Source organism: Ictidomys tridecemlineatus, chromosome 9 (assembly GCF_052094955.1).
Source record: "Ictidomys tridecemlineatus isolate mIctTri1 chromosome 9, mIctTri1.hap1, whole genome shotgun sequence".
Lineage (NCBI taxonomy): Eukaryota > Metazoa > Chordata > Mammalia > Rodentia > Sciuridae > Ictidomys > Ictidomys tridecemlineatus.
The window spans coordinates 4977785-4998691 of NC_135485.1; the positions used below are offsets into that span (position 1 = coordinate 4977785).

The 20907-nt window shown below is 54.8% G+C and overlaps 1 protein-coding gene across 6 annotated transcripts in view; it reads right to left on the reverse strand.

The window, feature by feature from the left end:
- The window catches only part of Stk32b (serine/threonine kinase 32B), a 277224-nt gene that overhangs the window by 37718 nt on the left and 218599 nt on the right, over positions 1-20907 (reverse strand). For all 6 annotated transcript variants that reach the window (XM_005318974.5, XM_078021019.1, XM_078021021.1 and 3 more), the window contains 2 exons: positions 20227-20264; positions 9462-9551 (listed from right to left, as the gene is read on the reverse strand). In XM_005318974.5, coding sequence (XP_005319031.1) covers positions 9462-9551; positions 20227-20264 — 128 coding nt within the window. The remainder of the gene's footprint in view (positions 1-9461; positions 9552-20226; positions 20265-20907) is intronic.

Sequence of the window (20907 nt, forward strand, 5' to 3'; positions counted from 1 at the left end):
CAAACAAAAAAAGAATACCGGAAATAAGAAAAAAAGGTAAGCATAAAATTAAATTTAAAAATATTTAAACACTATAAAATATAATTGAATATCTGAAGCAAAAATAAAATCAGTGAATTTTGAATTTATAGTAAGTAGCACAAAAGATGGATGCAAGCATTTGAGAGTATGTTTTTCAGAGATTCTTACATTATTCATATTCAAGCATAGATTCCAGTTAATCGATAATGCCACATTGTAAATCTACATCAAACTCTAAATTGTTGATTTTTAAAAGAGGTATAAATAATAAGCTAATAGATAAGTTAGAATGGAATCATAAATAATCATCAAGTAATTTAAAATAAGGTAGAAAAAAGGAACAGAGATAAAATATAGTGAGTAGAAGAAATAGAAAGATGATATACTTAAATTCAGCCAAATCAATAATTACATTAAATATAAATGGCCTAAATATCAATGGCAAGGCAGAGATTATTAGAGTAGATAAAAAATGCCATCTATATGAAGTACACTTTAAGTGTAAAGGCACAGAGACATGTTAAACAAGGGGCAGAAAGAGGAATTGATGCGAGTGTGCAGGAGGAGGCTTATCCTGACCCATGAGAGAAGACTTTTAGCATCTGTTTTTGACAATGTCATGCTTGTACCCTGAAGTCTGCCATGGTGAGAGTCCTTACATCATGATAAACAGCAAAATCTACAAATCAGTACTTTTTTCTTCCTCACCTGAGGACATTTGTTAAGGACTTACCAGAACACTACTGAATACATCATGCAAACACTAATCATGAGAAGGCTGAAATGGCACATCGATATAGTTGTCCCTCTGCATCTGCAGGTTTCAAATCCAGATTCAACTAACCACAGAGTAAAAACATTCAGGGGAAAAAAAAGTCTGTACTGAACATTATTGGCTTTATTTCTTGTTATAATTTCCTAGATAAAAACAGTGACATTTTTCATGGTCTTTATAGTGTATTTATTATGTACAATAATCTAGACAGGATTTCAAGTCCACAGGAAGACGAGTGTTTATATAGTACTACACTGTAACATAAAAGGGCCTTGAGCATTTGTGAATTTCAGTACTCGGAGTGGGGAGTGTTCTAGGAACCAGTCCTTCACAGACAGTGAGGGACAACTGTGTCAGACAAAGTAGACTTCAGAACAAGGAACAGGAAAGATATTACATAATGACCCATGGGGCAATCTACCGTGGAATGTAACTGTCCTAAGTATGGAGTCCCCTGACATAGAGCAACAGAATACATGAGACCGTAGTGGAAGGAAAATAGACAAACCCACAGTTGGAGTTGGGAGTTCCTACCCTGTTAACCTGGTAACTGATATAAGAAGTAGGCAGAATGCAGCACGGATAGATAGAAGACCTGTGCTACACCGTAAAGTGCCTCAATCCCACGTTTAAAGAACATGTGACCCACAGGAACATAGGCATTCTGTGTAAGTGTACAGACTACTCACCAGACAGGCCATGGTGTGCTGTAAGACAAATGACATCCACAAGACAAGTGAGAAGAAAGGAAGAGAAATCACGTCAGGTCTTTCCCCTGATCATTGCAGATTACACCAGACGTCAATGGCAGAAGGGCACATGGGAAAGCCCAAATATTGTCGGAAATGTTGGTAACTGAATGAAAATGGACACGTAAAACATCAGTATCTGTGGGAGACAGCTAAAGCTGGACCTCAAGTCTGTAGCACTAAATGCTCACGTCGGAAAAGAAGAGAAGTCTCAGTCAATTATCTAAACTTGTATTTTAAGAAATTAGAGTATGGAGAACAAATTAATGCCAAAGTAAGCAGAAGCTATGAAGCAATAAAGATAAGAGAAAAAAACAATAAATAGAGGAAAACAATAAAGATAAAACCACTTCTTTAAGAAGACCAATACACTTGATAAACCTCTAACAAGAATGACAAGGAAAATCAAAGAGAAAGCACAGTTACCAACTTGAGGGTGGCAAAGGGACATTGTTGCTGAATCTTTATTCATTGAAAGGATAAAAATGGGTGTTACAAATATCCATATGAAAGATTATTTAAAAAGTTAAATGAAATAGGCAAATTCACTGATCCCAGTGGCACTCACCTGTAATCCCAGCAGCTGGAGGGGCTGAGGCACAAGGGTTGCAAGTTCAAAACCAGCCTCAGCAACTTACTGAGGCTCTAAGCAACTTAGCAAAACCCTGTCTCAAAATAAAAACATAAAAAGGTCTGGGGATGTGGCTCAGGGTTAAGAACTGGTTCAATCCCTGAAACACACACACACAAAAAGCAAATTCTTTGCAAGACATAAACTATTAAACCTCGATTGACTTATTTTAGGAAATTGAATTCATCCTTAAAGGCTTTCCTACAAAGAAAAATGCCAGATCCAAACATCTTCACTGTACTGTTCTACCCAATCTACCAAATCCATGCAGATAGAACACCACCCTACGCAAGTCCTCGTTTCAGAAAATAGAAAGGAAGACCCCCACCTCATGCTACAATGCCTGCGATACTCTGATGCCCCAACCACACGAAGTTATTATGAGAAAATAAAAGGACAAGATTCCTTAGGAACCAGATGTAAATATTGTGAGCCAGACACGAGCAAGCGGATCCCGGCACTATGTAAAAGGAAGCAGACATCAGGACAGATGGATTTATTCCAGGAATTGTGGAGGCTGCTTCAGCATTTCAAAATCAGCCAGTGTGTTTCAACAGACTATAGATGTCTGATTATCTCAGCAGACTCAGAGAAGCTCTTTGACAAAATTCAAAATGCATTTATGATGAAAACTACAAACCGAAAATAGACGGGATTTCTCAACCTGATAGAGAACAGGCACAAATACCTCACGGCCCACAGCAGCTGACTGGAAGAGCCCCAGCTGATTCCCAACGTGCAGGCCAAGAGCTTGTGGAGGTCTTAGCCAGAGCAAGCAGGGGGCCGCATGAGGAAGGAGAGCACCCGCCCCGCAAAGAGGAAATGGAACTGTGGTTGCAAACATGGTTGTCTAGGAGTAATCCCAAAGAATTTACTTTTACAAACTGCTGGAACTGATAAACAAGTTTAGTAAAGTTGTAAGATACCAGGTTCATACGCAAAAACGATATGACCTTAACTTTGAAATTAATGATTGGGAACCCATGATTTTAAACAGTGGTACTTGAAATAGCACCTAAAATCCACAAAACACTTAGGTGTAAGTCTAACAAAATATGTGTCAAATCTGATGCTGAAAACTAAAACACACGTGCAAAAGCACTCAAGAGGACTTAACTCATGGAAAGGTATTCTGTGTTCACAGGTGGAAGATTCGTCTCTCTATGACGCACTTCTCTCTAGAATGTCACACAGAGTCACCGTAATCCTAACAAAAACCCAGCAGGATTATTCTCTCTCACGAGAGGGCAAAGGACACAGTAGAGCCAAGAAAGCTTTGGAAGGGTTGATGGTTTGTCCCTGAGGTCAAGCATCATGACAAAGCTTCAGGGAAATTATCAGCCCAAGGGTGGACGTTTGGTGGGAGCAGAGCAGAATCCAGGAGGAGACCTGCACATGTTTGGTCAACTGAGTTTGACAAGGCCGCAGAGGCGCCTGGATGGAGAAGGAGGGTGCTTTCAACAGCGGTGCAGGAACCACTGGACGGCCATAGGAAATCCCTGAAGCTTGGTCCACATCTCACACCACAAGTTGAGTTACGTAGGCTCTGGCTCTAAATGTGAGACCCCAAAGTGTAAAACTCCCACAAGAAAGCAAAAGAAAAAACTTTGTGACCTCGTATAAGGAAAAGAGTTCAGTTGTGACAGAAAATGCAAGCTCGATAAACGGAAAGTTGAAGCTAGACCTCACAGACATGTAGAACTTCTGCTTTTTAAAAGATTATTGAAGACAATAGAAAGTCAAGCCACTGACTAGGAAGAAATATTGCAAAATACCTCTCTGATAAAGGAACTATAGGCAGAATATGCAGAGAGCTCTTAACACCTAACGATAACAACAGAAATCTGGTAAATTACTGGGCAAATGGTCTGAACAGGCACATCACACCAACAACATAAGGACGGCAAATAGGCAGATGGAAAGAGGCTCAGCCCTGTTAGTCGAGAGAGAACTGCAAATTAAAAACACGCCCGGCCTGTTAGAATGGCCAACCAGAGGGCAGGAGGAGGCCCGCCCTGTGCAGGATGCAGGGCAGCTGCGTCTCCCACCTGTGGCTGTGGGAGGGGAACTGGCAGCCGCTCAGGGAAACCGGCTTCTGGGAAAGTCAAGCCTGCACTTACCACCAGAGCCAGCAATCCCAGGGGAGGGGTTCACTCTAGAGAAGGGGACACTAGGGTCTATAAAACCCTCATGTGGGTGTTCATCTGGCTTTATCCACAGCTATGCAAAACTGGTCACAACTCAAACGCCCTTCACCTGAGGAGTGGACACATGTGCATACGCCATCCACCAAGGGGGACTGACTCCCCACAGCGAGGAGCCAGCACGAGCAGACCCCCCCCCCACGCCTTCTCAGCAAGAAAGTCACGGAAAAGGCCATGCCCACGTGATGCCAAGCCCACGGCCTCCTGGGACAGGCGGAGCCATGGGTTGAACACCAGCCCCTGGTTGCTGAGGCCTGGGGCGCAGGATCCTGGGAGGTGAGGAACTCTCCTGTATCTTGTTGCGGTGTTCAGTTCACCTGAGCGAGAGCCTGAGAGAGGGAGCACACTGCCTAACAACTATCCCTCAAAAATGAGCACCTCAGTCTACAAAAGTAGCAGCCTGTGCCTGTCCCCACCACGGCCAGACCAGTGAGGGTGGGGACGCTGCCTGGCACACAGGTGCTCCTCCAGGAAGGAAGGAGTGAGGCCTGCATGGCCGATGCTCAGGAAGGAAGGTGGGCATGGGCCTCCCTGCGGGGGCTGAGTGCCAGCTGCTGCTGCCTCTGGCACAGAGCAGCTCCCCCACTGTGCTCAGCTCCATCGTCAGTATGCGGACAGTAGGAGTGTTGCAGGAGTGACCCTGTTGTGGCACACTAGTGGGCTCGCTGTGGCTGCCCTGGGGAGAGAAGCCGAGGTGTGGCGAGCCCCATCTTCCCCCTGCACCCTCCCTGGGCTACGCCCACAGGTCACGCCCATTGGTGAGAGTGAGGATATCTCTGAGGCCAGCTGATGGGGAGCTGGACCTGCAGGGAATGTGGGCGTGGCCCTGGGCTGGTGCTCAGCACATGCTCAGTAAGCAACCACCTAAGTAGCAGGAAGGACAGGGGTATCAGCTGTCAGGCTCCAACACCTCCATCTGTCAGGCACTGTGCCGTGTGCCTCCTGTACTGCTGCCGTCACGTCCCCTCCACACACCCCAGTGGGACACCCTGCACCCACGGCGAACCCCACTTCCCAGATGAGGACACGGAGGTCTTGCGCACTGGACGCTGGCGCTGGGCATGCACTCGTGCGCCTCTGTTGGGTAATGAGATTCGGCAAGTCCAGCACCGGCCCCTAGTGGAAGGCATCCAGTTGCTCTGTGCGGAAGCCCTCACCTCCCTTGGGCCCACCCCTGGCAAGCCTGGCCCTAACGCCTGTCACGGTCACTGTGAGGGCCTACTCAGAGTCTGGTTGTGCCTGTCCCAGCAGTGACTCACACGCTTGCGCCCCAGGAGCGCTGGGATCTAAGGACCAGGCACCATTGTTCCCCTCTGTAGTCCCAGCACCTGAGGCTGGCCCCGCCTGCCCTGGAACCCCGAGTGGCGGCTGGAACATTTCTGACTTCTAATCTGACATACTGCAGAGATCTTTCCCCCCTTCACTTTCGAATCCCATGTGCTCTTTTAATTAATGAACATTCAGTTCTATGCAAATGTTTCTTCTGGGACCATCCTTTGTGAGCAGCCTTTTGGGAGCTAACTCATCAGCCTCTTCCCTGAATCCGTGTTTGGAACATTCTGGGAACTCGTTATTGGGCCTTTGAACCGAGGAGCTCAAGTGAGCGAAATCAACAAGCCCGCCACTTGGCACTAGGAGTCGGCAGCGCTGGGAACCGCAGGCTTTGTTTATTGAGAGCTCTTCACTTCCCTGTCTCCCCGCCAGACACCGCTGCCTGGTGCCGTTCGCCTTGCGCCTCTGAAAATGCAGCCATTTGGAAAAGCAGGCGTGCTCCAAAGCCCATGAAGGTCTCTCCTGTGCATTCATTCATTAATTCAGGCCTGAGGCTCCTCTAATTAGGGCACTAGCAGCCCCGAGTCTCATGCATAGCTGGGACAATATATTTATTTTGTGTCTGACACTACAGCTCTACAATATCGGAGCTCAGTGTCACAAAGGTAAAAACCTTTTATCGGCAAAAGCAAAGACTTGACATCCAAATAAATGCGGCTTCAGACTCTGGCCCCTTCACTTACACCTGTGTGACACCAGAAGGGCCAACTGGCCACTCTGGACCTCAGGCTCCTTATATACCAAATGAGAGGGATGGAGAAAGCTCTCAGGGACCTTCCAAGGATGAAATGTAGCAACAGGTACAAAGTAGGGCCACCACTCTTGTGGGTTTCTTCTTCCTTTTGCAGCTGGGGCTCCTGTGGGCGTATCCAGCGGGTCCACTCTCCTCTGCTTTGCTTCAGTGGGAGGCCAGGGTTTGAGGTGGAGGAAGGCCATACAGCTCTCCAGGGCTCGGGAAATCTGCTAAGCATGGAGTCCAAAGCAGGCCGACTGGTGGGAGCTGGTAGCAAACTGTCTCGAATGTCCCCAGTGGTCCAGGGGCTACATTCCTTGGGATCATTTTGCTTTTTGGAAACAGCCTAGAAACAGAACTAATTTACAGGATTACAGGGGAGGCTCCAAGTGGGGGTTCCCACCGCCATCTCCCCTCTCTCTTCAGCCCTCCCGTGGGGGGTCCCTCTCTGACTCTACCTGACCTTTCCGGCAGAGCTCCCGAGGCCTCAGGTTGGTGCTCTGCTCTCCTGCTTCCCCGCCTGGGGTCTAGCTCCTTCCTGAGGTTTGCTGATCTTGGTCCTGGAAACCGCACCACCCACACCTCCAGCCCTCCTCCCTCCCGGAGGACGTCGACTACCAATCCGAGGTCCCACGGCCACCTCACCTGCAAGGCCCTCACTCCCACCACACCTCCAGCCTGCTGCTGCTGTGAGCCCTCCACAGGAGCTGCTACTGCGACCCCAGCTGGCCAGCCCAGAACCCTGCCTCGCCCCCTGCTGCCCCGTCAGCTCCCGGGTCCTGTCCATCGGATTTCTCTTGACTCTGAAGGCAGTGACCTCCTTGGTTGAATAGGCTCTGGATCCTTCTGGAAAGGGATTTCAGAAAGGTCGTCGAGAAGGGAAGCCTTGCTGGAGTGGGCAAGCATCCACCCACGGCCGGGGTCTTCACAGGAGCCGCTAGTGAACGCGCACGTTGTCAGGCCCTTCTGCTGGAGGAGCCGCGTCCCAAAGGCCAGGCTGCAGCCGTGCTGATGAGTGTGGGAGTCCACCAATGACGTCCACGGGGGCCAGTCACCCAACCTCTCTGAGCATCCCCCGCACCCCCCTCCCCTCTGCTCACCTCCTAGATGGGAATAAATAAATAACCGTGCCAGCCTGGTGTTTGTGAACATCAAAGGAAGCGCTCGGCTCCGTTCCCGACAGTTAACACTGTGACAAGCCGCCTGTGGCTTTGCCATGTTTTTACAATGTCATCTATTTATTTAATAAGATGAATGAAAAGAGCTTAGCTTCTGAGATGACAGCACAGATTTGGAATCTCCAGATCTGCACTAAACGCAAAGCAAACAGCTAGATCAAAAACCCTTGATGCAGCTGCTTCAAAACCAGGTTGTCCCCAAATACAAAACACTGCAGTGACGAGGGCTCCACGGGAGTGATGCCTGTCAACGGGAAACAGAGAAGCCAAGAGCAGCAGCCGGTGGACCCAGGACAAAGAACCCCAGGCGGCCAGCAGGGTTCCCTGGGGCCTCATGGAGCTGGGGGAGCCGAGGGTCCCTGTGGGAGAGGGCCGGGGGACCAGCATCGGAGCAGCGGGCCCTATGGACCAGGGAAGCCAGGGAGGGGAGCAGAGCCAGGCCTCAGACGGCAGGGCCTCAGGTCGGCCTCCTCACGGCCCATTCAGCCAGCAGAGTTCTCCTGAGCCACGTCATCTTCTTCTAAAAGTCCACAGGATGGCGTTTCACTTAGGAATGAGCCACAGGAAAGTATCAAATTCCACACAAAGTTATTGTAAGTGGAAGGAAAATGAAGAACAGCATAACACACTCACAGGGCAGGTCCCAGAAAGAAGGGCCAGTAAAGCAGATCAAAAATGCCATCCCTACCGCTTCACCAGAGCTGAGTCAGGAGGTGTGTTGTTCCACCAATGGTCCCACAAGAACCGGGCCATCAAGCACCCTGGCCCCATGTGGTCCCTACTACACAGCTGCAGAGGTGACTTGCTTTGGCCGACTGAAGTTCAGAAAATGTGACACAGCCATGCTGCTCAGCATGTGGGGATTGTGGGCCTCCTGTTGAAACTACTGCCACTGTGACAGGAGGCCCACCCCAGCCCCTGAGGATGGGAGACCACATAGAGAGAGGCCCCTCCACCTGAACTGACCCCCAGTGGAAATGACCCTCCGCTGGGGCCGAGCACACGTGACAGATTGAGCCCAGCCAAAATGCAAACAGAGCACCCACCAACCAACAGGATGGTAGAAATGACACCCTGTTATTTGTCCAAGCCTCTAAGTTTTAACGTGGTTTGTTGTGCAGGGATTGGTAGCTGATACAGAGTTCAGAATTAACAACTACCAGAGACATTAAACAGAATTAAGCAAGGCATGAGAGTATAATACAAATCAGAAAAAAAATGCCTCAGAAATCAGTCAAGAGAACTCAGGAAACAAGAGACACAAAGCGAAAATCATTTCAGAAGGAAAAACATCATCGAAAGCACACAGAGAGACACAACAGACACTGCCTTAAGAGAACCGTCGCAATGAGGTCATTTTAAACAGAGGAAGAGGTAAAAAGGTTTGAGAGAAAGTCACAGATAGTGAAGATTGGCAAAGAAGAACCAGCGTTCAGATAATAGGCACCTTGGCAAGAGACCAGGCACCTGCGGAAAACCATCCTTCCGTGGCAAGTCCCCAGGGAAAGCCAGCTGGAAATTTCACACTGAAAGAGCACCGTGAGCCGAGGCACGCAGGCCCAGAAGGTAACACAGGCGGTATTCCGCAATGCTCCTGGACTCTAATGAGAAAGGAAACATGGTTTTGCTCCTACCTGGGCAGGCCCCAGCCGAGGCTCTGGCTGAGTAGAAACTCTGGCAAACCCAGGGGCGTGGGTCTTGCAGAGGGGACAGCTGGGGAAAGGCCCAGGGCTGGAGAGCGGGGCACACGCTGGGAAGCTGGGGTCTGGCGTGGGGTGAGCAGGGCGTGGGGCAGCCGAGGAGGAGAGGCAGGAAAGGCTTAGGTTGGGAGCACTCACCCATGTAGGGCTTGGTGCCAGCCATGGACGAGGCCTTCTCTGTTCCTCTCACCACCGTCGCTATGTTGAAGTCCGTGATGTGAACATGCCCTGCAGGAGCACAGATCACCCCAGTTAGCGAGAGCCCGGCTGCCGGCCTGCGTCCTTGGGAGGTTAGTGGAAAACGTCGGGACTTCTGCCTAGAGAGAGATCTTATCAGACACTTCAACACTGCCATTCTGTGTGCAGGTCTTAGCATTTGGATGCATTTGTACAACATGCCTGTTACTTATGAATACCTAGATTGAGGGCAGGAAAAAGGAACAGTGGGTTAAAAGTTGAGAGATGCTGATCTCGAGAATGAAGACTCCTGGTAATTAGCCCACAGTGTGGCAAGGCTGTGGCCCGGGGGTCCGTGGCTTGGCTGTGGCTGTGAAGGTGGGAGGGGCTTGTTCACTGGGGTCAGTGGGGTCCTTAGCACAGCCCGACTGGACTTAGCATGGAGGGGGCAGGGATAGGATCGCTTCCGTCCAGTCTGAAGCCATGGCCTCTGCTCAAGAAGCACAGCAAGGACGAGACAGGAAAGAAGAACGGGGACGGGGGACGTGGGGTAAAGGTGGGGGGAGGAGAAGTAGGGAGGGAATTCAACACGCGAAAGAAACCAGCTCCAAGAGCCCCGAGTCCTAGGTCTAAAGGCGGCCCACTGTCACATGGTGGGAGGATGGCTGCTCGGCCCTTCACCAGGCCTGAGGCCCCAGTGAGGGGCGTGGGATTTCAGCACGCAGCTGGGAGGGGTGGCATGCACAGAATTGACCTGGGGGCCTGGAGGACACCTCCAGGAGGTGGACACACTCCTCCTGGAGCAGGTGCCCTGGGGTGTGCAGAGGGTCCCTGGGGACTGCCTGCGGGAGGGGAGTGCCCATGTGAGCAGCTACAGGGGACACAGAGCACCAGAGGTCTCCTGTGCCAGCTCCACACCTCAGGCCCAGCTGCGAGCCCGGGAGTGTGTCCCAGCGGCTGGGCGGCTCCCTGGCCAGTGCCCCAGGGAGAGACAGTGGTGAACCACTCACTCAGTGATGACCTCAAACTGCCCGGCACCTGTGGACAGAGCCGCAGCGACGGCCAGGCCTCGGCAGGGACCGTGCTTGCCCTCAGCGTTGTTATCCAGCCAAGAGAGGCTCAAAACCACTCCCCCGCCAGGGCCCTCCGTCCCGCACCCTCCCGCCCCTCACCATGATGCTGGCAAGTCCACGTTCCTGCTTGTGCTGTGGGGTGTGTGGAGGTGGGAGTGTTGGCCACTGCTGCGCCCGCCCCATGCCTGAGCAGCTCCATGCCTGGTGACACCCACCACCACTGTGACCTGATTTTGGAAACTTCACACAGGGCTTTTATTTGGTTTTCTTTCACTTCTCCCTTTCCTTCAAAAGTTTAGTATTTGCATTATAAATGTAATACTAGCTCATTATAATAAGTTAAAGAAACAGAACATGATTTTCAGTCCACTCTGATCCCTCCCCAGTGACTCTCCCCACCATGCAATCACACTGATTCGGCTAGCTTCTCCATTAGTCTTCTGTTGGCTTAGGCACATACGTTGGGCCTTTGGTCAGCTCTTTCAGTAATGAGATCATGCTCCATGGGTCATTCTAAAAGCTACTTTTGCATTGAGCCATGTACCATGGATATCTTTCCAAATTCATCTGCCCAGGTCTATCTAGGAGACCTACAATCCCTTACCCTTTGTATCTGCTCTCTGTTGCTATAACAAAATACCTGAAATGTGATAATTTATTTTTAAAAAGAGGTTCTTTTAGCCCATAGAAAGGGGGCTGAAAGTCCACGTGTGTGGGGGTCTCATTTCTTCAGCCTCTGGTGAGGGTCCTCTTGGCTGCATCATGACATGTGGATGATATTAGGGCTGGAGCCCATGCAAAAGGGGAAGAGTGCCTAGTGCCACAGGAGGCCAGAGAGGGACGCAGGGGCCAGGCTCATTTTTATAACTTGTTCTTGTGAGAACAGACTCACTCCATGAGTTCAGCATAAATCCTGAGAAGAGTGGCCTAAGGACCTAAACCCCTCTCCCGGCTCCACTTGACAGGTTCCACCACCTCCTGCTGCCACCAGTCTGAAGTGTACTCAGGAGAAGGCGGAGCTTCAAGTGAGCAGGGCAGTGGCCTCGAAGCCTGATCAAACCCTGCCAGAGGCCAGACCATGCCACTCCACTGGGCTTCGGGGCCAGCAAGGAGCCAGAGAGGGCAGGGGGAGCGCAAAAGGCGCTGGGGAGGGGTGGGGGTGGACTGCACGGCACGGGGCCTCTGGGCTGTGGGGAGGACCGGGGCTTTCCGTCCACACAGGGGCTCTGCTCTGCTCTGTATCCTGAGTAGACCCCAGGACGAGGACAAGGACAAGGGCAGGGAGCCCGGTGGCTCACTAGGGAGAGAAGACATGCAAACCTTCTCCAGTCGAAGCTGCTGCTCTTTAGGGCCACAGCTAGTACAGGACAGACCTCATGGTGGCCCTCAGGACTGAGGGAGGAGGACGCTACCTGAGATCCAGAGAGAGCCACCTGCCCAAGTTCCTGCAGCTGACGGTGGGGAATCCTGCGGGGTTTCTGGGACCCTCACTCCACAGAGCCCAGTCCAGGGCCCTCACCTGTGTCCTCCGGGCCCTCAGTCAGGGGGCCCTGCTGCAGCGGAGGCAGACCCGCTGGCACACACCCTGGAGTCTGCGCACAGCGGTGACACCCTGTGTGACAGACAGCAGGATTCCATTTCTGCTTCCCCAGACTTGCTAACTGATGGGCCGTCACTCCCTGGCGCGTCCTCTGATGGTTGTGAAGATGTAGGAGGTGAAAATTGGCGTTGAAAAGCTTTCCTACGAGCGCCTTCTTGGGAGAATGGAAAATCGACTGCAAAATGTGCAGGTGAGAACCCGGCGGCAGGTTATCTGCTTTTCATAAGTGGAAAATACCCACGATTCAGAGGACGGAGACCGGGGCTGTTGTCGGCCGAGTGCACGGGAAGCAGCTCACCGTCCAGCCTTGGGCACCGTGCGGACATGCTGGGCTTCGCCCGCTGCCTGGCAGACTCCGATCATTCTTCAAACCTGCCCTGAGAGCCGCCCTTGATCTCCTGCTTCTACTACCAGGAGCCTCGCAGAAACCCACAGGGGCTGGGGTTTCCGTGTTATAGTCGGTTTGGGTGACGGTAATGGAGTGCCCCAGACAGGGCGTCAGCCACAGCACAGCTGCTGGAGTTTAAACGGTCTTTCTAAATTACATGTCGGGATTCCATCCCTGGGGTGACAGCAGCAGGCACCCTCTCAGAGGCAGAGCAGCCCTCACCAGACACCCAACTGTCGATGCTGGACCCTCTGTCACCTTGATCTTGGACTTTCCAGCCTCCAGAGGGGTCACACATGTCTGCTTTTGGACAGCCCAGTCCAAGATCTTTGGTCACAGCAGCAGGAGTAAACCAAGATGCACGCCCTGCTGGTGGCCTCTCCTTGCTCTGTGCTCCCACAGTGGAGAGAGTGCTGGTTCCTTTGTCACCGGAAAAGGACAGCAATCCCACAATGGGTGTCTCCTGTGACTTCATCCCACCGTGTACCCAAACCATCACCTTGGGGGATGAGGTCTTGCCATATGAACTAGGGGACACATTCAGCCCACTGCAGACCAGGTTAGGCCCCTCCTCTGGATGATCTTGCTCCCCTCAGGTGTCACCCATCCCAGTGTCCACTATTCTGTGTCAGTCAGCTCTGGCCTAGCCTGCAGAAGAGACTCTCTGAGTGTTTGTTGATTGATTGACTAACCACCAAATAACAGAGTGGGCACAAGAGGCTAGGAGGCAAACCCGTGCATTCCTCCTCCTAGAGATGGACCACACTGCCACACACCAGTGCACTTTGGCTCTCCACCTTCACTGCTGTAGCCATGGCACACTTTTAGCCTGATCTCCGACAGCAAGACTCAACCGCCCTGCCCAGGGTTTTTGTAACCTCCAGGCCAGGGTCAGGTGGGTGCCAAGAACGGACTCCACAGGACTGACTCGGAAGGCTCTGTCATTCCTCCAACCTCCTCTGGGGGCACCTACTGCCTGTGTGGGGGAGGGGCCGGGCCTGCAGATGCTGAGCACCTGTGGCCACAGGTCACAGAACTAAAGAAGGAGAGTGGGGACCAAGTCCCACAACCTCACAGAGGGGCTAGAATTGCTGATGAGCAAAACCACCACAATGTTTCCCAGGTGACAGTGGCTCATGCCCTTATGCGCAGGCTGGTTCCGGGGCCTTCCCTACAGGACAAAGCACCCGGAGCTCTCCCAAGTGTGGCCACGTCCACCTGCTGATCCACAGACGTGAGCCAACATGGTTCCTGCTCTGCCATGCTGAGCCTTTGCCCTGCGGCCTGGCCCCTGGGATGTGATGTCCACTGCGGGTACTTGCCAGCGACTGAAGGCCACTGCAGCCTGGAGCAGCTCTTGCAGTGGGGCTTAAAGGGTCAGTGCAGGAGGAGATGCCTGGGGACAGTCGGCTCTGCAGGGCGGGTCTTGTTTAGTTGCTGTGACACCTTTTAGTCCTTTCCTCTGGAGTCACTTTGGTGGGTGCCACACCTGCCTGGAAATTCCTGGGCGTGGGTGTAGAGGGGCCCACAGCCGAGGGGGACCAGGTGTGATGGGCAGAAGGCAGTCCACAGGCGGCCGTCTCCTTCCCAGGAGTGTCACCCGACTTGGTCTGTCCCCGTCTCTGCTGGCCTATGGGATCCATATTAGGCCGGAGCCAGAGGTCAGAGAGGTGCTGCTGAGCCAATTGACCAGAAGCCAAGGAAGAAGAGGACCAGGCTGCTGGCCCAGCTGCTCCAGAGGAGGACAGGCTCCTCCCGCTCGCTGCCAAGCGCTCCGTGGTGCGCAGATGGATCCCCGGCTGAGGGACTTCGGCCAGCGTCACACCACAGGGCTGCGCTCCTGGGACCAGCGTCCTCCGTCTCTCTGCGTGACCATCACGGCTCACACTGCGGGACAGTGGCAAGGGGAGGGAGAAACAAGCTCCCCGGCAGGAGCCTGGCCAAGCCTCACTGGCCGCCAGGTGCTGGGTGATGGATTTTGGACCGTGTTTTGCCCGATACAGGAGGCGCAGGAAGCAGGGCCCAGGAAGCCATCAGCCTGCTCCAGGCCGCCCAGGGACATAGGGGAGCCTCAAACCAAAGCGACTGAAGGGAAACCAGCAGTCGGGGTTGCTGAGCCGGGGCTGAGATTTGGGAGGGGCACGCCCGCCCTGCACTGTTCCAGCCCCTCCCCTGGATGCCCCGGGACTCCATGACGCTCCGCCTTTGCGTGCAGTGGAGCTGAGGGCAGGAAACCCCTGCCCCAAGGCTTTGGGAGAGCTGCAGTCTGTTTCCATAACCTCTTCTCCACTCCGTGGCTCTCCAGGGAACGTTGCTGGATTTCTGCGCTGGTCAGGTCTCACGGCTGGCCACCTCCCTGATGGCTCTTCCTAAACCATGATCCCGGTCCCGGGTCTGCGGTGAACTCAGGGGGTTTAGACCACAGCCCTCCCGGCTCAGGAGTCCAGGAGGAGCCCAGTTCGCTCACTTGGCCCCACCGGGGTTCCTCTCGGGGGAGCACAGACCCCTCCGCAGGTCCCCGGGGCGGGCGGGGAGCCCCTTCTGGCTCTCACACAGGTCCCGCCTTCCTCAGCAAAGAAGGGGACGTCGTGGCCTCTGTGTGCCACCTCCTAGTTTTCTCATTTGTCCAAACCCCTCATGGAGAAGATGGGGCGCCGCGGCTCGAGCTTTGCGCCTCTCTTCATGTACTGAGATCGGAACCCCCAGGACCTCAGCATGTGACCTGGTTTGGAAACGGTGCCCTGCAGGTGACATTAGTTATGATGGGGCTGTACTGGAACAGACTGGGCTCCCATCGGACCCATGTCCTGATAGGAAATCGGGACTCAGACACGCACCCCGGGGGACCTTGTGTGAGGACTGGGCCAGTCGCTGCCTGCCCAGAAGCCACCAGGAGAGGGACCTGGAGCACGGCCCTGTCCTCACTTTGACTGTGGACTCCCAGGCCCCAGACCTGTGAGACAGCACTTCTGTGGCCTAAGTCTCTCTGTTGTGGGACTTTATTACGGCCACTCTGGAAAGTACAGGGGCTGTTATTGGTGGCCTCAGTCTCACGCACCAGGTCTTTAGACCCCAAGACCCTCCCCTCCACCACCGTCAAGCGGAAACCTCCCGTCCACAGCCTCCAGCCCCCCCAAGGGCACCGTGAGCAGTCCTGATCCATCCCTGTGCTCTGTCCCCAGACTCCTGAGGCCCCTTCTAGAGTGGTGGCGTCCACTGTTGGCTGCCCAGACTCAGCAGACACCTCTGCCCCTTGCTTGTCTGGGCCCCACTTCCTTCTCGGCTGCCCCGTCCCTGCCTCCGAGCGCCGTCAACAACACCTGCCTCCTGGCACGCTGGGGAGAGCCCAGGAAATGTTTTGACAAGGAGGAGGGTGTCCAGCTGCTCTGTGACACGGCTGCTGTCACCAGGTGCCGAAGAGCCAGCTGGGGTCCTGATCTCCGCTGTGTCCCCCCAGTCCATGTGAAGAGCGGGTCCTTCTGAAGTGCTGGCCCCAAGATGCTCCCTAGACCCCATTCATGGCCCTGGTCACAAGGTGGGCGTGCCTCCTCCAGGAAGCCCTCCCTGGCCACTCTGTGGCCTCTGCCTTCTGCTTCCCTAGCCCAACCCCAGACCTGCAGGGTCACGTTGGCAGTTTGGGTTTCTGCCCCCCCCAGTCCTGGTCACACTAGGACACCTGGGAACTGTAGTAGGTCCCACTGCTCAGCACCGTTCTGCAGGTTGGCTTGGCGTGCTCTTGAATGCTCGTTGGTGATGGCAGCGGGGACAGGACAGCCACCCAGGCCCCAAGGTCTGTGGCCAGAGCTGGGCATCCTTTGGTCCCCAGCACAGCACCTGGGCTGTGGCAGGTCTGCATGACGAAGGAGCCACCTTCCCGAGTGTGGAAGGAGATGAGGGTCATGTCCCCTTGTGGTCAGCAGTGAATGTTGAACTAGGGCCCTCGGTGACACCACAGGGCACAATGTGTGTGCTTCCCTTCCAGCTCTGGCTCCCCTTTCCGTCCATCTTGGGGAAGTTGAACTGCCCCGTGAAAGGGACTCACCCACCCCTCGAGCCCACGGCCCCCTCCGTTTCCACGGTAGCTTTTGTTGGTCTTAGTGGTAAGTGACAGTGTTGGCTACCTCAGCACTCTCTGGGTCACCCCTGGGGCCAGGCCATGCTGCAGTGACCCCCCTTGACTCTGGTTTGGCCAGCGACTTGCTCTGCCCACTGGGATGCTGGCCGACATGACACGGGCAGAGGCCTGGGGGACTGGGCAGTCCCTGCTCTTGCTCTCCTGCAGCTGTGAGGGGCCAGGTGGGGTGAGCCTGCCAGAGTGTGGGCTGGGAGGGGCCAGGATGAGCTGAGTGGTCACGCGAGGGCCAGCATGATGATCAGCTGGCTGCCAGTGGCCCTCAGTGCTGGGGACCCGGATGGGACCAGCCAGCTGGGCACGGGGCACCTTCACCCCGGCGCAGCCTGTGGGCAACCCTTCCCGGGCTTCCCGCTGCAGTGCAGGGTCACTTACTGCCAGCTTCACCATGCCTGCGGGAACAGCCGCTCCTCTCCTCCCCTGCACCTCAGACCACCTGCTGCCTTGGGCCCTTTGCCCTCCTGGGCTCCCCAGCCCCCTGCTCCACCCCACCTGACGCATGGTCTCTGCTGCTGCTTCAGAGGCCACCAATCCCGGGGCGAATGGAGGGGTGGGTTCTGAGACCCGAGACCCACCCAGAAGGTCGGACCGCAGAGCAGACAGGGCGGCAGGAGGCTGCTGGGTGCCTGGGTTTTGTATGACAGCAGATCTGCGCGTCACTGACGAAAAGTCAACACACGTGTTCAGTGATGTCCCGACGTCACTGGCAACACTGCTGACCAATTTGTTCTCTGAGATGATGCTTAGTGACAGCAGTGAGGGACTCCTTAAATAGCAACGCTGAGCTCCCCTTTGCCAGTGGCTTGGTGATGTGGTTTATCAGAGGTGAGGTGGGTGTTACCAGTGTGGCCTGTGCCCACCGTGGAGCACGCAGGCTGCGGCTCCTCCTCATTACGTGTGCTGTTGAGCGCTGCTGTTACGATAGCAGAGGCTCCGGAGTGTGAGGTCCATAAATAGAACTCACGAAACCAACGGCCAGAGATGCATAGGACTAAATTCTTGCTCCGGGATCAACAAAAGGCGCCAGTGTTTTCCTTGGAGACAGCAGGGTGGAAGCCAATGTGGGTTTTCACCTGGCCTCAGAGCCCAGGAGTCCCCTTAGCTGGGGGGTCATCACCACTGCCCCTGCCTCTGTGGTCTGAGCTCAGCTGCCCTGAACAGAGGGGGGCAGGAAGAGGACAGGGAACCCGACCTGAGCCCTTCTGCTCCGGGTGCCGTGAAGGCCAGCCTCGCTGCCTCCCTTTAGACCTTCCTCACCTGTGAGGGTGTCCACTGCTTCTGCTCTGCAGCTGGGAGGGCGGAGGTTCAGGGGCACAGCCACCTGCCCACGGGCACACAGCTGACTGGCTGAGGACTGGCTGAGGCTCAGGGGCACGGCCACCTGCCCATGGGCACACAGATGACTGGCTGAGGACTGGCTGAGGCTCAGGGGTGCAGCCACCTGCCCACGGGTACACAGCTGACTGGCTGAGGACTGGCTGAGTCTCAGGGGCACAGCCACCTGCCCATGGGCACACAGCTGACTGGCTGAGGACTGGCTGAGGCTCAGGGGCACGGCCACCTGCCCATGGGCACACAGCTGACTGGCTGAGGACTGGCTGAGGCTCAGGGGCACGGCCACCTGCCCATGGGCACACAGATGACTGGCTGAGGGCTGGCTGAGGTTCAGGGGCACAGCCACCTGCCCACGGGCACACAGCTGACTGGCTGAGGACTGGCTGAGGCTCAGGGGCACGGCCACCTGCCCATGGGCACACAGCTGACTGGGGCTGAGGACTGGCTGAGTCTCAGGGGCACAGCCACCTGCCCAAGGGCACATAGCTGACTGGCTGAGGACTGGCTGAGGTTCAGGGGCACAGCCACCTGGCCAAGGGCACACAGATGACTGGGCTGAGGATTCTGGCTTTTGGGTACAAACTGGGGACCTGGGTTTTGTTGCTCTGCAGCCTTGATTTGGGCTTCAGCTCTGCGCGGTCCCTGGCATCTTGAGGCAGTTGCTGACCCCCCAGGGGCCTGAGCTTTGAACCCCTGCCCCAGAGTGTTTCTGTGGCTGGAAGATTCAACCCCCCACTCCTGCACCCTGGTGCCAGTGTGGATGCGCCCCTCAAATCTCATGTGTTGGACACTCAATCCCAAATTCATGTTACTGGCACTTGGAGGTGGGGCCTCTGTGATATGATTAGAGAATGTCACGAAGGTGAGGCCTCATGGTGGCTTTAGTGGCTTCACAAGTAGAAGCAGAGATCCCAGCCGACAGACTTGCTGTGTCTCGCCATGTGCCAGGTTACATGCAGCATGAGGCCCTCACCAGACGTCAAGAAGATGCTGGCACCATGCACTTGGACTTCCCAGCCTCCAGAACCATGAGCTAAGCAGACCTCTGTTCTTTATAAATCACCTTGTCTCCGGCATTTTGTTATAGCAACAGAAAATGAACTAAGACAAAGGGAATGTGCACTATGGGAAGGGAAACCCCAAGCCACATGTCAGTTCATGGAAAGTTCTAGAGGAGCTTCCAGAGAAAGCTAGGGTCTCATCCTGCAGGCGTGGGGAAGGCACAGGAGGAGCTGAGTAGAAGAGGTGACAGACTCGTCCCTGAGTGAATGCCTCAGCAGCCCTGGAAGAATCCTGCTCCCCACTCCAGCCCATGCTGCAAGAGGCCTGGAGGGCTACGCCCCTGCAGCCATGCCAGGGATTTTGAGTGGAGGCTACAGTGACTTTTGGTGGCAAAGCCGCCACTGGTCCCTAGTGTGGCTGCTTGTCTGTCTGCTGGGCGTCTTGGGCCATGCTCTTGACCTGTGGTTCTTAGACCTCACCGAGTGTCACGGCCCAGACTGCTGACCTCGACAGAGGCCCAGGCTTGCTGAGGACACGGCTGGCCCTTGGTGCCTACAAAGTCCCACAGGTGAGCCAGGTGGGTGAGCCGCTGACCTGGTGGCTTGCCGCTCCAGATGTGGCCCGTGGACCTGCAATGTGGGCCTTGCCTGGAGCTGCAGAACGCAGAACCTCGCCCTAGCTCAGGCCTCCTCAGCCAACCTAGGAGGGACCCAGGATCACAGGCACAAGGGAACTTGGAAGTCCTGACAGCCATTGACCAGGGACCGTCTAGGGGACTTGCCAACACACTCCATTGTGTCCCATTCCCATGGCAACCCCAGAGGGGCACTTTTTTTCTGTTTTACAGAAGATGACACTGAGGGTCAGAGGAGTGAGAGACTTCTGAGTCACAGGTTCATGGATGGGGAGCTGGGATTGGAAACCCAGAGGTCCCATGCTGGTCCCCACTGCACCCCGTCACCCTTAAGCCAGAATATGATCAGCAACGACTTCAGAGCAAAGTTCCCAATGAGTTCAGCTTAACTCACCGCGTGGCAGGACCTAGACCAAAAACGACACCAGTGTTCATCCACCAGGAAGGAGACAGAACAGGGTTTCCTCGTCGACCCTAAAGTCCAACCCCCAGGACAGGACCCCTATGTCCCAGTGCCCCGAGCCTTCCCCGGGGAGTCCCTGCAGAGAGCCCGCAGGCTTACCGTGCTCGTCCAGCAGGATGTTGTCCGGCTTGATGTCCCTGGAAAAGAAAACAGAGCGGCTGGCAGTGTGTTCCTGGGGACGCTGAGAAGCATCACAGACTGTGGGGCAGAGGTGACAACCCCCTGTGTGCCCGTCCCTCCCCGCACAAGGGCTCAGAGGGGGCACGCGTGACGGGCAAGGGGCCCTGTCCTCCTTCCTTCTCCTCTGGAGCGGCCAGCAGGTGGAAAATGTGCTCCCGAGTGTCACTGACGGGCGGCCTCCTGCCCCACCTCCATGGTCATAGGAACCCCAGATGTGGACATTTAGACGTCAGTCTTCACCGTCACCCTGGACTGCAGAGTGGCAGGTGGTCTGTGTCCGCCCTGTGGGCGCCACTGCCTGGCTGACCCTCCTGGGTAGCAAAGAGCCTCGCGCAGCTCAGCCAGGGCTGGGGGTCTGGAAGTTCTGCGCTACGTCCTCATCATAGCAAAGGGCCCCGACTCCAGCTGGCTCTTACGGCCAGGCCTAGCTCCTGCTCTCTGTCCCTGGCATGGCTGGTCACTGTGGGCACAAGGAAACCCTGCTGGGCACTGCGGGAGGGTGGACCTGAGGCACCAGCTCCGACGTCCCACTCATCGCTAACGAATGGCATGAGCCTGCTGCCGCTCCGCAGGGAACCAGAGTGGACAGACATGCGCCCC